At 43.0% G+C, this 16,445-nt stretch overlaps 1 protein-coding gene across 2 annotated transcripts; it reads right to left on the bottom strand.

Annotated features, from left to right (window-relative positions):
* Positions 1-7,499: 7,499 nt before the first annotated feature.
* Positions 7,500-16,133, bottom strand: psmd5 (proteasome 26S subunit, non-ATPase 5). 2 transcript variants are annotated; one of them, XM_071530608.1, is made up of 10 exons: positions 15,814-16,133; positions 15,379-15,523; positions 15,170-15,283; positions 14,945-15,073; positions 14,032-14,141; positions 11,531-11,673; positions 10,331-10,522; positions 9,955-10,064; positions 9,707-9,847; positions 7,500-8,774 (listed from the first exon to the last, which is right to left on the bottom strand). In XM_071530608.1, exons 1-10 carry the CDS (start codon positions 15,984-15,986, stop codon positions 8,517-8,519), a joined length of 1,515 nt encoding a protein of 504 aa, XP_071386709.1. In that variant the 5' UTR covers positions 15,987-16,133; the 3' UTR covers positions 7,500-8,516. The 2 variants fall into 2 exon arrangements, with proteins under 2 accessions (XP_071386709.1, XP_071386710.1); XM_071530609.1 differs by lacking the exon at positions 14,945-15,073.
* Between the last annotated feature and the right edge of the window lie 312 nt (positions 16,134-16,445).

The following is a 16,445-nucleotide window of genomic DNA, read 5'->3' as shown; positions in this document are numbered from 1 at the left end:
CTGCGGGGAGGGAAAGGGGAAAGCAAAGGAGGGGAAGGGAAATGAAGGGAGAAGGAGAGGAGGGCAAAAGGGAGGTGGGAGGGAGAGCAGAAATAGGGAGTGGGGAGAGGAGAGAGGAAGCAGAGAAAGGTAAATATGGGATAGAGGGGTGGAGGTGGTGGGAATGGAGATAGGTAGGGAGGACTTAGGGAAAAGTAAGAAAACAGCAGATGTTTACACACTAATATAATGTGGTTCAGCCTAGTCTTTGTCCACACAGTTTTCTATACTCAGCATTGTGTACTAGCAATGTAATTAGCCTCCATACAGTGAAGAGATATTCAGCTGCGTGGTTGCAGATTGTTCTGTAACATGACCAGTTCAAACATGTTCGAACAACATCTCAAAGTCATTCAGGCAATGCAAAAGTAGAACCAGTCAACATTGGTTCATCTGAGAAGTCATGCAAGCTAACTGATTTGATACCGTAGTGCAGATGCAGGCGCACGATGCAGTTACTGTGGCTGTAAGCATACATTTTGCCCATTTAAGCATACATCAAAGTTAACAAACAGACGTTCACATGCATTCCAGTGAAGGTTAGGTGTTTGACAAGATAAGTGGATAGTGCAGATACTGAATGCAAAAAATGAGTGGTGTTACTCTTCTACAGTAAGAGATTAATCATCAGCAGAAATCAGCAATATCTGGCAACCCTGCTCTTACAGCTCACAATTTGAAAAGCACTTTCCAATAAAATTCATGGTATCAGTGTTATTAACAGCAGCAACACATTTGTTTTGTAGATTTATAGGCATACAGGTACTTCTCTGATATAGAAAAAAATGCTGTTTAAGTTCTGATACTATCTGTTCAAGCTGTAAAATAGTGCTTCCATGTTAGAAAAGAAGGGTTTAACTCAGATTTAGAGTTAAAACTCCCATTATGCATTGAGGTGTGGGGAGGTTTCAACACATGCCATCATTCAAGTTGAGGTGGACTTTGCCGACATTCACAGATCCAGGATTCAGATTATTCTATATTAAACCATAATTAAAGTAAACTGTTTGTAAGTGAAAAACATCTGATGGGCTGGATCAGCTGAAGGGGGCATGTTGTACTGGATGTCCGCAGATGCTGAGTCACTTCTACATCCACGCCTTATCTAGTCACATCCAAAGAGGTCCTTGAGAAACATGCAAAGGAGGAAAATACAATATCGGGAGATGTTACCTGTGACCCCGGGAGCAGAGGGTGTGTGAAGATGAACCAATGTCTGCCTCTTGAAGGAATCAGAGGAATCAGAAATCCCAGGGTTCAGTGAATGGATTGATTTAAACCTTAAATAACATCCTCATCTGACTTAGGGTAAAGTCCTGAAGCTGTACTAACATCAGAGTACACTGCAAGGTGACGACAGCATCAGGGAAGAGGAAAGATTTGATTAAGCCATCATTTGCTAGGAGTCTTACCATCCAAGCACTTGCCGCTTATTTGTAGGAGAATGCATCCTTTCCTAAATTCTTGCTCATCCCAGAGTGATTTTAAGGCAGAGTCACCAGTTCTGATGAGATGTGTAGGATTCACAGTGCGGTTACCTCTAATCACCTTTTCAGATGCAACGCAATGCCTACGTGTGTTCTGAGCCGGCACTGGCCAGCTGGCTGCCCAATTTAGTGATCTTGAAAACAACGTCATGCAATTTAAATGATGAATATGCCAGCTAAGATACTCGAACTGGTCTCAAATTGATGATTTCCTTGTTTTGTGCGCACTAATCTGGTGTGAATTCCTACTGGCTGAAGAGGTGTGCTTCTGTTTCCAGTCTCTCCCAGATGATTCAGTGGCCTTGCTAATGAAGCAGCTGTGAACATAATACAACCACTGATGTACAAGAGAAAACAAAGAGAAGCAAGGGGAGACCATGCCATCTTTCATCGTCCCTCCACCCCTCCACCCCCCCCCCCTCTCTCCATCTCTCTTTGTCTATTTGCACATGCTGTATATTGTGCTTGTCAAACTTCCTAAATAATAGATGTGGGGTATATTTCCCATGTGCTTTTTTTTTTTAAATAATCATCAGACAACACCAAATACAACCCAATGGCAAACTGCACCACATCCCATAAATCAGCTTTCAGGTTATTTGAAGCAAACAATTCAACAGCATTCAGAAGCAGAACAGACAACAAAACATCAGGCTGGATGATGGGTTTCTTGTAAACTGTATTAACCCTCTATGGGCTCCAGTATAGTCTAATCCAGCTACAATTGAACTACATTTATAGTGGATAATCTCCACACTGTAACACAGAAAGCAGAGAGAGCAAGCCAAAACAGCCGAACACACAGCAGTGGTGACAGTACTACATGGGCGGGTGGCATATGGATGGAGCCCTGGTGAAGAAGAGAGGCACGCTGAAAGAAAGAGATGAATGGGGTAATAAGTGATGGTGTTTATTTGGACTTCATCATACACACTCAAACTGCACTACAACACATTGAATAAATGTGTAAACACAGCCAACCTGTATCCACCTTTCTCATTCAACAATTCCAAATCCCACAGCTGCAAATCACACCAATGATGATGTCCATGATGGAAACTTATTAAACTCACCTAGAAATATGAGCAAACTGCAAACACGCCAATTCATTTGAAAATATTATAATTTATTTAAAAGCAAAAGCCTAATTAATAAGCCATTGTCTCAACCAATCTCGATACAATATAGGGACACCTAAAGTTTGCCTCATTACTTTTTTGTCTGCTTTTTCTTACCGTGGTTTGTGGTCGTTCGCGGTCCCATCATCGTACACGAATGATTGATTCACGTAACATTCACTGCACATTTTGGCCGGAGAGCCGGCGGTGCCGTCGGAGTGAAGAGCTGCGGTGGTCGATGCTGAGTCCCCTTTGACTGAGTCGTCTTCCTGGGTTAATTGCATCGGAGGATGATCCGCCAAGGAGTGGACTCCCGGAGAAAAACGCGCTCTTTTAAAAGCCCGGAAGATCTCTGCCTCTGCGCTGCCTCACCTATTCAGGTGCATCTTCCGGGGCCGCTTCAGGGGGATTTGGGGTTTTCAGTGAGTCGCCGGTATACCCAGACAGCTCCAAGTATAACTATTTTAAATGGGAAGACGCAAAACACTGAGAATCTTTTAAGAGTTTGCAGTAATCTCTGGCTCACTACGTCCGAGGAAAAGATCACCTGGAGATGCAGGAGACACGTTTTCAGCAGTGCAACATAATAGTTGTGACAGCCTTCCTTCCTGAGGTAGAGTGGTAGCCTACACCTAATGACATAAATGTTGAATTATCACTCAACTCTTGATGAAGGGAGAGCGATTACCGCCATCTGTTGGAGGTTCTGGGCCTCATCTTTTCCATTATGGTTCTGTAGTTGAGAAGTGGGATCTGAGGTTTCGGTGCAAATGTGCACCTTTAGAGGAAGGCACGAGAGGCGTATCTCTTTTCGGCCTATGCATTATGGAAAGCGTTTGTGATATTGTGATTGATTATTGATGTCACTGATAGCATTCCTGCTAACAGCTGCAATGGACTAGAAAGTAGATGAATAAGATCCTGAAAAAAAGAGAACTAGCCTACTTCAAAGGTTAGGAGCAGTGTGAACTAAAAAATTATACTGTAGCCTACATATCATATTCTGTTTTGCACAGGCATATGGTAGGATATGGGAGATTGCCTGAACATGATATTTTCTTTTGCGGATAAACTTTAAATAAGCTACCAGCTATGAGTTTGTCTTATGCCCACAGATCTCCATTCAGGTCTCCATTCAGGTCTCCAACAGCCAGGAGCAAACTATTGAAAACCACCAGAGACACAAACTAAAACAATTGACAATAAACTTCAATTTTTGCCATTTTTGCCTTTATTTGATAGACAGAGTAGAGAGAGCCAGGACAGAAAGGGGGGGGGGGCATATGACTAAGGTCCTAGGCCTGATTTGAACCCCAGACATCACAGTAATATGCTATGCAGCTTAGCCCATTGAGCAACCAGGACACCTGTGTGGAACACAGTCTCGACCACTGACCTAAAGGTGCAAAACCACTCACAACACTGAGGAGACAGGATGGGAAATACAATAGGTTGATAATGTACACTGATTGGTAATTCAAATAAAAATCTGAATTTCCCACATATACAGTCCCTCCCAGCCCAGTGCCTGGTGCCAGAGTTTCTCTGGGTCAAACTTGTCAGCTGTGCTGAGATTCCAGCAGCAGCTCACTCCGCTGCATACAGCAAACCCAGAGAGACGGCAGAGCCTCGGCTCTTTCTGACAGACAGCATGGGAGGCAGAGGCCACCAGATCACCTGGGTTGCAGGTGCTGCAAGCCAGGCCTTCCCTTCATAATGAGTATTTCCCTCAGGTGTCTGTAAGGTGCCACTACTGCCCCTATAAGACCCATCCCTCCTCGGACATTGAATGATGGGAGGGCCCAGCACACTTATTACCGTACAGCTTGCAGTTTGAAAATTGAAAATGCCAAATGGGAAAAGCCAAACGGAAATCTGAAACAGCAATGTCAAATATGAATTTAATTTTGAATTTAAGCCTTTGAATTTAACTTCGTAACTAGATTTTTCTTAACCATTTATTTTTATCTTTAGTTTGAATTTTCAGTTTGACTTTTATATTTACGATTTAACTTTCAAATTGCAAATTGCCGTTTCATCTTTTCTATTTCTGCTTTGAATTTAATTTTCCATTGCACATACCTGTGTGTGAGCAGAGATGATCTCTCACATCTCAAAAGCCTTGACCTCTGAGGTGACATCAGGTTGTATCTGATCTTCCATGAAGGATCATTTGGTATGAATTTTAGATGCATAAGGTTTATTAATGAAATTAATGAAAGTAATGGCAAATTTCAAATGGTGAACACATGAAAGTGTTACTCTTCATGTGTTTGGTATAGTGGCCACGGGCCTAACTACTATGTAATGTCTCTGGTTGTAGCGGTTAGGACTTTTAAGACTGAGCTCAAAGGCTGAGAGGCTTTCAAATTAATGAACCATTGAGGGAGGCAGAAATGTTGCCCTCTAGTGGAGATAACAAAGAACAAAAAAAAAAAAAAAAAAGATATATAATTTTACAAATAGCATTATATTGCACAAATAAATCAATCATCTCACTACTTCAAATAAGAACTGAACATTATCAAAAGCAGCTGAAAACAAGTAGCATAGTTTCAACATATACCTTGTTCAATGATACCTGGATGGTAGTTCAAACTGGACACCAAACGCTCTTCTCTGACTTTTCTGTACAAAAGGCCATAATGAGTTTATAGTCCTCCCTCCATGGCTGGATAGAGAAGACAGTGCTGGAGCTCTGCTAGGTGCTGATCCTCTGTCCAGTGGCCTGCTTTGTGCAGCTGACAGATGTGTCAGGTGTGTTTGTCAATGCGCCTGCCCTGAGAAACTGCCATGAGTCTCCGAGAAGAGAAACACGTGCACCCTGAGAACCTCCAGCGAAGGTCATCCAGAGAGTGATATGAGATGAGCGTCATCCTCTGGATCCCGAGATTACCTCCCTGACTACTGTGCCAAAACAGCCTATGCTCTGTCCCAGCATGTGATTGGGAAAGTGTAAGCAGCATCGACGGTAGTCCATGGCCCTATACCAGCTGATGTTTTTGTATCCAGCAGGGGCTAGTGTGGCATCAACCCACAGTGCCAGGTTACCAGGGGAGAAGCACATCTGCTACGACGCTGCCTGTTAACACTATCAGCTCAGCTGGGATAGCCAGTGAGGAGATGGGGACAGTTGGGGAAGGGAGATGGGAAGTGGAACGACGCAGGGTAGGAGGATTGAAAATGCTCACAGTTAAGAGACCAACTATGGCTTGATGGCTCACACCTACCTGGATAAACTGTCCTTCAGCTCCCCGGGCAAAGCTGACACAGACTCACATTGTTAATTGATATGGGGTGTGTGATATGTGCATTGGCACGTGTATGTTACAGAGTAGGAAACATAGAGCAGTGTATGATATCCCCAAAAGAAAGGCAGAGAAAAGAGTGGAGCTGACACTAACAGAGTCTAAAGACACAACAGAAATAAGTATAGCTCCCACTCCATTGCAATGGGAAGCAATTGAGCAAGAGTCAATAGTTAGACAGGTATATTAAGGGCACAAGAAAACATCCATAAAAATAGGAAATTCGCAATGGAGCAAATCACAAGGAAGTATCAGCTAGATGAGCAAAAAGGTTGTCGACAACGACAATGGATAAACCTTGATAAACCTGAAGGTGCAGAGCTGCTGCTGACCCTTGAAGCAATTCAACATCCTCTATCAATGTTCTCCCACTCATACAGTAGCATGACTCCCCACAGGCTGCATCGCTTTCATGTCACTGATGCTTTGTCTCCTCAGAGAAGTATTGACAACTCCTGCCTCCTCTGTGAACTGCATTGCATTGATATGGCTCCCAGAGGTATTAATAGTGCATGGAAAAGACACTGAAGTGCCACTAAAGGCCTTGTGGGCTGCTGTTTGCTAGGAACATTCAAGTGAAGCTAAACTCTCTCCACAAGTGTTAAGAGAACACGCTGAACGAGACACACTTAAGACAGTCCTTCCCTCCTGTTGACAGGCTAGCTCAGATAATTCGTTTACTGGTGCGTGGAAGACTGATGACTATCATTTACAGTGACTGCAAAGCTTCCTCGCCCCACTCTTTAAGAAATTATATGTGTATTTATGTGTTTATCACAGCACAAACAAAGAAAGGACCTTTGCCATTTTCAGAATCCATAACCAGTAGGGAATTTACAGTCCACACATAGCTAAATGGAGGACCCTAAATTATTCTAATTTTCATTAATAGCTCTAATTTATGGTAATGCCATGTGCTAACCTAGAGAGAAACTAAACCAGAGGAAAACATTGTGTTCTGGTATCACCTGACATCTAGGTTTCTCACAGCATAGCTTCCAATGAAACACTCAGGTTCCTTTTTATTATAAGACTAGTCCAGCCCCGGGGATGCGCGCGCCACAACTATGTGCAGACTTGCCAAAAATGCGCATAAACAGCATAAATTTGGGAAAATTGAAAATTGAAAATCGTCAGTCCCTGCCTATGTCAATGCTCAATGCCCATGTGCAGTTTCAGATTGATTGGCCAACCCATTGAGGAGCAAAATGGATGCAGATAGACAGAGACAGTCAGAAGGACAGAGTTTTCCTCATTTTAAAGTAGGATATTACAAGAGAAGTTGTCATGAGAGAATGAGAGAGAACTGACTTCTGCCTTCCTCTCCTGAAGCATGACATGAAAAATGTATTTATTTCAGTCCAGACAACTTTCAAGGTCCCCAAGACTGGAGATAACTTGTTGACAAGCAGACAGTCTGGAGAAGTAAGTTTAGGATGTAGGCCCAATGTTTTGCTCTGACCCTTGTTGAGGGGGCTAATGGGACCAACTCTACTGGAAGTGACACAGCAAAATGTGAAAAGTAAACACACACATCTGTTGTCACTCTGCATCCTCTTTAATAAAAACCTTCATTCTATTTGTTAAACAAAACATTTTCAATACAAAAAAAAAAAAAATCAACATCTGATGAGTTTGGAAAAATGGGTCTAAATGGTTAGTCTGCATTTTTGGTCCAGCCCTGTTTGGTGTTGTGTGAACTTCACTCTGTATAACTGCTGGCCTGGTTTGAAAGTGTACATCTGAGCGTAACATTTCACATATGGCTCCTTAATTATTGCTTAAGTACTTGGTGAGGAAGCAGCAACTAAACATGTGTTAACTTGCCTTTCTGACTCTGTTCCCCTTTTGGAACATGACCTGGAGATCTGGAGACGTGTCAGAACCACCACCTTCAGCTCTGCAAACAGTGCCATGACCACATGACCACTTTGTATCTATTAAGGAGGGGTTATTCTTCACATTTAATGTTTCATTAATATTCAGAATATAGACATTAGTAACATCAACAGACTCTGCCCATGATGGAGAATAAATGAAGATGACTGAACATGACCAGATATGCCCTAGGAATGTCCTCCCAGAAAAGTCTAATAAATGTAATGTGTGTAATGGAAGACTCTATTATAGACAATCTAACTAACTAACAATCTAACTCCATGGTGTACCAAGTAATTAAGATGCATTTCTCATTTGTGCCTAAATACTTCCAAAGGACTTAAATTGTCATTAACATATGAGCCAAGTTGATCAAGCACCAATATGTTGACAATCTGTATGAGAACCAACAAGTAATTTTAATAATCTGATTAATTCTTAAGTATTAGAACATTCATTAGCATATTTGTTCATGGATGTAGTAAAGTTAACAAAGTTAAAAACAATTAGACTGTTAGTTAACACTATCTCTGTATTTGTTATCAAATATGAATGTATTTGTTGTGGCATATTAGTTGTTCATGGCAGAGCATAACAATATGTTAACCCATGGTTAGTTACATTAACTTAACCATTACTTAAGCATTAAGTAGAGAACCATAAAGTGTATTTGAGTTTGCTTTGAATCATTCCGCTCCTTCTGTGCTGACTGCAGCCACTGCTGAAACATAGTAAGGTCCTTCTCTGAGGTAGGTCTTCAGACGCAGGTAATGCTGGCTGCCCAATATGTCCACGGCTGTCGACGAACTCACAAGTGCCCCCACTAGTTCAAACTTAGCATCCTTGGCCTCCTTAGTTTTCCCCGTTGAACGGTCCACAATGAACTCCATGAAACCTGGAGTACTGATCATTAACTTTTGACCCCATGGCTGGGTAGCAATGGCCTGGAAAACACACACACACACAATTATCTACTGATAAGGAAACAAACAAATATTGGCAGTGTAATGTTGATAGATATAACCATTTTGTGTAAACTCATTTGTAAGATGAAAAATCCTATCTTCACCTTTTGAAGTGAGGCAGAATGGACAAGACAGTCTATAAACGAAGCATCGTGTTAGTTCATGCAGGACGCGAAAGTCATACGCCCCAGCTGTAATCAGCTGACAGCCCGCTGATCGAATCAGCGTTTCTAATCAGTCATACACCAATCACAGCCCATTCTCACATCGAGGCGGTCCATTTAAATATGACTCCCTTCTACACTGATCCTTGCTACACCAATGCTGCCTCACTCACCTCTGCTGCTGCTGGCAAAGCTTTGCCTCCACCACCCCAGCCTCCACCTTTCTAGTTCAGAGTCCTAACATGGCTCAAAGGTTAAAATTGTATTCAATGTCTTGCTTTGGGCCCACTCTTGTATACCCTGGGGGGGTTTTCTGCATTGCGCTCCCTGTTTTGGTTTAGCATGCTGCTTGGCTAATCCAGAGAGCATCTAAAGAGTGGAGCCATCAGCGCCAGGCATAACTGTATTTCCATTTGTTGCAATAAATGGTTAAATCTATGACGAGAGTGTTCCTGACTGAATTAAATTTAGTGGTTACATGATGCTAGGTTGAGGCTTGGGAAATGAGGGACATAAATTAAGTAATTTAAGAAGTATTCTGGAAGTACAATTCCCTCTGGCTTTGACTGCGATAGCCCCATCATTCACTGAAGAATTAGACAGGCAATGGTGCCACTTTCCTTTTTCACTTTGAACTAAGACTCTACAGTTGCTTTAGAGGTTTTGGGAGGGTCATCACAGTGGACAGCAATCCAGGGAGGAAATAAGGCTAATGTGTTTGGATCTTTGAAGCAGCTCAGTACTCACAGTGAATATGCGCAGAGCCCCACAGTGTAGCTCAGGGAAAGGCTGTGTGCTGATGTTGCAGATCATGTCCATGGGATGGTTAGACAGAAGGTGCAACCAGGACTCTGTCAGGGCCAAAAGGTCTTCGGTCTGCTGCTCTGGCTGTAATATAACATGTTTACTGTAGAAGCCTCACCAGCATTACAGATCCATAAAAGGAAGGTGGCATTCAAAGACACAAAAAAACACTAAAATAATAAGACTATTACCTGTAGAGTGAGTAGTTGTGAGATGGCCTCCAAGCTGCGCACTCTGAGCTCTGTTGCTCCAGAATTGGCCAGCTGGTTCATTCTTAACAACACTGCCTTGAACTTCTCTCCTGATGACACACAGAGAGAATCAGTCACAAAGACTTGAGAAATCACAAAATACCCCGAGCCATATCTAATTAACTGAGCTATAATTATTGCCAGTATCAACATTTTGAGAGGGGACTTTTTTGGGGGCTCTGTTGACACTGTGGTGCTGACGCTCATCCTGCACCGCCTGTAGCTTCTTTCCAAATACACCACATTGTGTAACTCATTACAACCGTGTTAAACATCTGTTTTAAGTGTGGAGAGACATAGAGAGTTCCACACTAACCTGTTTTCTGCAGGACCTGTTTGCCCTCCACAGTGGATCCAAGTAGGCCCAAAGTGTCCAGAGCAACCCCGATCATCGCAGGGTCTGGGTCCAGAGCCATCTCAAACACTTTGTTCTGGAAGGCTGGGTAGGTTTCACAAACCTGCTGGGGACTGTCCATGATGGCCAGGTTCCCAAAGAACTTCACCAAACCTACAGAAGTAACATTCACATTATAAAAGTCTGAATACAGCATACAAGGACATACTAAAATGAATACCAAACATATCCCTTGCACACTAGGGATGGACACAGTTCCACCGGGGTGCATGAGGGTGTATTGCACCTCCAGATAATGTTTGTGCCTCCTCAGTTTAATACCTGGTATCTCATGGCCTCTACTCATAGTTGCTGCCATACACACACTATTGTAGCAACATGTTATATACATTCCACAGCAATAATTCACACACAGCTCTGACGTGTAGCCACATCCTTCTTGTTAGCATGCCACTTATCAAAAAGTAGTTGTGGTCAATGGTTTGATTTCCCCATACTTGTAGGAAAAATCCACCCTAAAACATCAGCTATTGGCGATGTGCCTTGCATTCCTGGGTCCATTTTGTTGTTTGGTGGTGCATTTTTCTCATTCCTATGGATAACTGTCCAAATGTAGACAGCTAACATGGACTTTAAAAGGAGAAGAATTTTCAATCATCTAAAATGTCAGCGGTAAACATCAGGTTTTGGTGTCAGTCCTTCACAACCAAAAGCAAGAGCTCACCATTTTACACTGACGTGTAGAAGAGGTAGAGATACCAATTTCTCCACCCACAGTAGTCTTTAATAGTCTATAATGCAATGCAGCCACAAGACATGTTATGTTCTGAGTAAGGAGCGTGACTCACTTTTTCTTGACTAGCAATGACAGCTATTGTTTTCTCCTCTTAAATGTAAAAACCAAGTGAAGTTAGCTTGATATTGGCTATCCAGGGGATATTTTGTTTTTTCTACCTTGAATAACTTGTAAAGAAAAAGTACTTTGATGAATATATTTACGATTAATGCAAAAGGAAGAACAATTTACAACCACTGGTTTCAATATTTGAGAAAACATTTTTCTTATGTATAAACACACATTCAAATTTCAAAAGCTGTTTCCCATATGAGTACAGCAGAAAGAATTAGGATGAAGTTGCTGTAACTTCTACAGAGACTCACCAGGGAGGTAGAGGGAGGAAAAGGGGTCAGTGTCTGCTCCTCTGATCATGTTGGAGATCTTGTCCATTATGCCTTGTTGGGCCAAGTACTGTCGGCCATGCTGACTGTGGGCTAAACTGGTCACCATCTCAATGGCTGTGGCTCTGCAAAAAAAAACAGACAACAGTTAACAGCAGGTAGAAGGGTAAAGAGATTAACAGGGAACTGTGAGACAGTGACTGTGAAAGCAGGAGAAAGGCAGTAAGACAAACTTCTGTTAACATGTAGCAAGCAACTGATTATGGAATAACTTCTGGATAATGTAATAACTAATTTTATAAAATCACACTCTAAATGGGTTGAAAAATGTATTAAACCTGTTAATGTAATATATTCCCATATAATCTAGTAACATCACAGTACCCAGCTATTATTACTATTAAGGGGGTGTAACATATTTTTAACTGATGATGTAATTATAATATTGACAAATAATGTAATAATCTGAGTTATTACATTCTTCTTATTATTGTGCATTATTACATTATTAGTCATTATTAGGGCCCGAGCACGACCTCGTGCGAAGCCCTATTGTATTTCGTTCGTGGAATTATTTTTCGTCGGACAAAAAAATCGCACTTTTGAGGGCCTAAACGTGCTCGAAAAGTTGCGAAACTTTGCACACGCGTCAGAAGTGGTGAAAAATTATATATTTTATGGGTCTTGCACATGGGCGTGGCAAAACGGCTCGATAGCGCCCCCTACAACATTTCAACGGAGTATCCCTCGCCGTACGTTTGTCCTAGACTTACGAAACTTGGTAGGCACGTGTATCATGTCCAGACTTTAAAAAAAGTCTGGTGGTACCATGCGCCAAAAACGAACAGGAAGTCGGCCATTTTGAATTGATTGTGACATTTTTGGGCGTTTTTGGCCATTTGCAGGGGTCGTACTTTAACGAAATCCTCCTAGGCGGTTGATCGGATCCACGTCAAACTTGGTCAGCGTGTATAAATGACCTGGACGATGAAAAGTTATCAAAAGCTTGAGTTTTCGTCACACGGCGTGGGCGTGGCGAGGCGGCGAATTTCCTTGTTTCGCCACGAAACAGGAAGTGGGTTGTAACACCACTGTACATGGTCAAATCTGGCCCAAACTTCACACGTTTGATGAGAGTCCCGGCCTGAACACATCTACATGCCGATATTCGGTTATAGTCATAGCGCCACCTACTGGCGACAGGAAATACCATGTTTTAAACTTTGCGGTGCTTCTCGTAGCGGGTTGACCAGAGCCACCTCAAATGTGGTCAGAAAAGCCGTAGGACCTTGATGACGCTCAGTGGTGAAGATCGGGAGCTTTCGTCGAACGACGTTGCCATGGCGGCACGGCGAATTTTGATGTTTCGCCATGAAACAGGAAGCTGCGTTAACTTGAGTTTACATTGTCCGATCTGCACCAGATTTCACATGCTGGTCCAGAGTCCAGGCCTGAGGACATCTACAGGCCAGTTAGGAGTCATAGGCATTGCGCCACCTACTGGTGACACGAAACAGGAAGTGGGTTGTAACGCGACTGTGCGTGGTCAAATCTGGCCCAAACTTCACACGTTTGACTAGAGTCCAGGCCTGAGGACCGATATTCGGTTATTGACCAGATCCACCTCAAATGTGGTCAGAAAAGCCGTAGGACCTTGATGACGCTTAGTTGTGAGCTTTCATCGAACGGCGTTGCCATGGCGGAACGGGGAATTTCGATGTTTCGCCAAGAAACAGGAAGCGGTGTTAAATTGAGTTTACACTGTCCGATCTGCACCAGATTTCACATGCTGGACAAGAGTCCAGGCCTGAGGACATCTACAGGCCAATATTCAGTTATAGTCATAGCGCCACCTACTGGCAACAGGAAGTTGTGTGAACTTGAGTGTACATTGTCCAATCTGCACCAGATTTCACATGCTGGACAAGAGTCCAGGCCTGAGGACATATACAGGCCAATTGGGAGTCACAGTCATAGCGCCAACTACTGGCAACAGGAAGTTGTGTGAACTTGAGTGTACATTGTCCAATCTGCACCAGATTTGACATGCTGGACGACAGTCCAGGCCTGAGGACATCTACAGGCCAATTAGGAGTCATAGGCATTGCGCCACCTACTGGCGACAGGAAGTAAGCCTTGTGTGACAATCGTCATTGGATTTACATGGAATTTTCATGGTGTGGGCCACGTCGACCAATCAATGTCCAGTAACGAGGCCGCAGCTGCTACACACCCCGACTGCGGCACACCCCGACTGCAGCACACCCCGACTTGCACACAGAGGCGAGGGCCCGCTCATCACTGCTTGCAGTTTTAATTACTATTACATCAGTAGTTAAAAATATACCTTACAAAGCAGTAAGTGCTGGTTAATATAAAAATGTGATATTTAACTACATTATCCAGGAATTTATTACATTAACAGGTTTGATCACATTTTCAACCCATTTGTGTTTGAGTGTGTGTACGATCCATCTCATTACCTGATCAGTATGTCATCTCCTGTCAGTTCACCCAGCAACTGAGAGATGAAGCTGCTGTTGGCACAGTAACCAAGGGAAACCGCAGACACAGATGAGATGTCCACCATCAGCTGCAAACAGAAAGAAAAGCAAATCAGTCTTTTGGTTTATCAATTTGAAAGATATTTTATGTGTGTATTCATGTATGCATGTATGTATCTACGTATATATTAATAATTTTTTTTAAAACCAATTAAGTACACATACAAATTTCCCTTGGTATAACCCCCTCAGACACACACATACATTTGTTCAGATGAGTCAGATGACTCATGGCTCACCGTTCGGTGAGCAACAGGTTTTCTACACCAGACCACCTTGCTGTCTCCAGGGGATGGACATTATATTACGCTCTTGTTTGAGAACTCTGCCTACCATAAATAAAAAGCTAGCTGCACATAGCAAAAAGCAATAACGCCTATATTTGTTGTGTTGATTAATGTGGCCCACGGATGGGCATTGCAGTTTTTGCAATCTAGCAGCTGATTACAACGCCCGTCAGTTGATTGCAGGAGGATTTTATAAAAAGAAAAAGCTACAAATTGGGTAAACTTAAAACTCAAAGTTCAACAGTCATCCAATCACCTTCATATGCATGGCTACAAGCTCAACTGACGTAAATTAATACTTTAATATAAATGAATCCTGGGCCCCCCATTCTGGCATAGTTCTAGTCATGAAGAGGCATGTGTTTCACTGAATCTGCTTGGCCAGCAAAGTGGATCACATCAACATAGAGGAAAATGTGTCTTGTACCAAAAAAGGTTGTTCACCACTACTGTAGCCTAAGCAATTTATTATTTTGACCATATTCACTTGAGGGAAAGTGTTGACTGCCACACAGTAAACAAAAAAGAGGCATCTTCGAACATACCTCATATATTCTGTATCTGACAATGTCACTTGTAGCCATCACATCCTTCATGTCTTTCAGCAGGTCACCCCGGAACAGCGTGTCTAAACCGGGCTTGGAGTGGCTCAGTTTGGACAGGGAGTGAATGGCCTACAAAACAAAGCAATCAATGCACTTAGATTTAATAAAATCTCATAAGCATGCTAACATGCCTGATCGGACATATCAATCATCACTAATCATCACCTCTTTTGCCACAGCTATCTTCTCTCCACTGATGCAGTGGATGACCTCTCGAAGAATGTCATGGTTCTTGAGGATTTCAGTGACAGCATCGGGGTGATCCACCATTCTACCAATCTGACAGAGAAAAACATTAATGTTTGATATGGTCAATGTTATACAGACAACTGTGCATGTGTGTGTGTGAGTGAGTGAGTGAGTGAGTGGCCTACCTGTGTCAAGGCCAGTATCTTGACAGTTTCATTAGGATGGGTCAGACCTCCCTGTAGCTCAACTCTGCAGTTTTGGGCCAGGTGCACAGGGCTGAGGGCCTTTAAGATGCGGTCAAGGATGTCCACACACAGCTCAGTCTGCTCCCTGTGATAGAAACTTACATTACAAACTTTTCACTAACTGAGCGTTGTTGTTGTGAGCACAGTTTGACTTAGCGATGCAGCCAAATAGCTTATTAGCCACTTAGCTAACTGACTAGCAAAGAGCAACTAGCAAAGACCTGACGTGATGAGTAGGCATCCAGTGCAATTTAGTTAGCCTGTCCCAACACCCAGCAACACCCACCAGAGACTGAGAGCGGACTGACTCAGCAGTTAATGCTAGTTAATTAGCTAACGATAGCGTAAGTTAGACAAGCTTTGTGCAAAACCAACCTGTCATCAGTGTTCAAAAGAGAAAAGATCACGTCCAAACGCCGTCCGCTTACTGAGTCCCTCAGCGCGCTGACGGGTATTGATAATAGGGCTGTTTTCAGGTTTTGCAGTTCTTCAATTGGATCTTCAATACTGGAGATTTCCTCCAGCAAGCTCTCAATGGAAGCAGCCATGACGTTCAATGTTTAGGCAGCGAGTACAGCAATAAAACATGCAGTATCAAGTTTGTCCAAGTGGCGTTGCCGTACCTAGCGGTCCAATGCGCGCGCATATGCACAACGGATCGGGCAGCTGGGACGGATCGGGTACATATAGAACCTCCTTGGTACTGACCTGACAAACAGCATATCTTTAGGTTAAGAAATTAACCCCGGTTCTCTTTTAACATTCGTTTCGGTATCTCACTATGGGACCCCTCGCGCTGTCCGCCAGAAGCTATTTTACACTACGCCAGTCTTGACTAGCAAACAGACGTGACGTCTGCTTCCCAGAGGAGGGACTTCCTCCTGCTATAAAAGCGTGACGTAACGTACTTCCTTCAGTCTAAGCAAGCACACCTCTTCCTCGCCCCAGGCAAGGAGGGTGGTCTGGTGAGATACCTCACTCATGTTTCAGAGAACTGGGGTTCATTT

The sequence above is a fragment of the Centroberyx affinis genome, unplaced genomic scaffold (assembly GCF_046629955.1).
Source record: "Centroberyx affinis isolate AG114_WGS23_722 - 3 ecotype Tasmania unplaced genomic scaffold, CSIRO-AGI_Caff_v1 ptg001948l_1, whole genome shotgun sequence".
Classification (NCBI taxonomy): Eukaryota; Metazoa; Chordata; class Actinopteri; order Beryciformes; family Berycidae; genus Centroberyx; species Centroberyx affinis.
The sequence above is the reverse complement of the archived record's forward strand: the minus strand, read 5'-3'. Positions and strand labels throughout refer to the sequence as shown.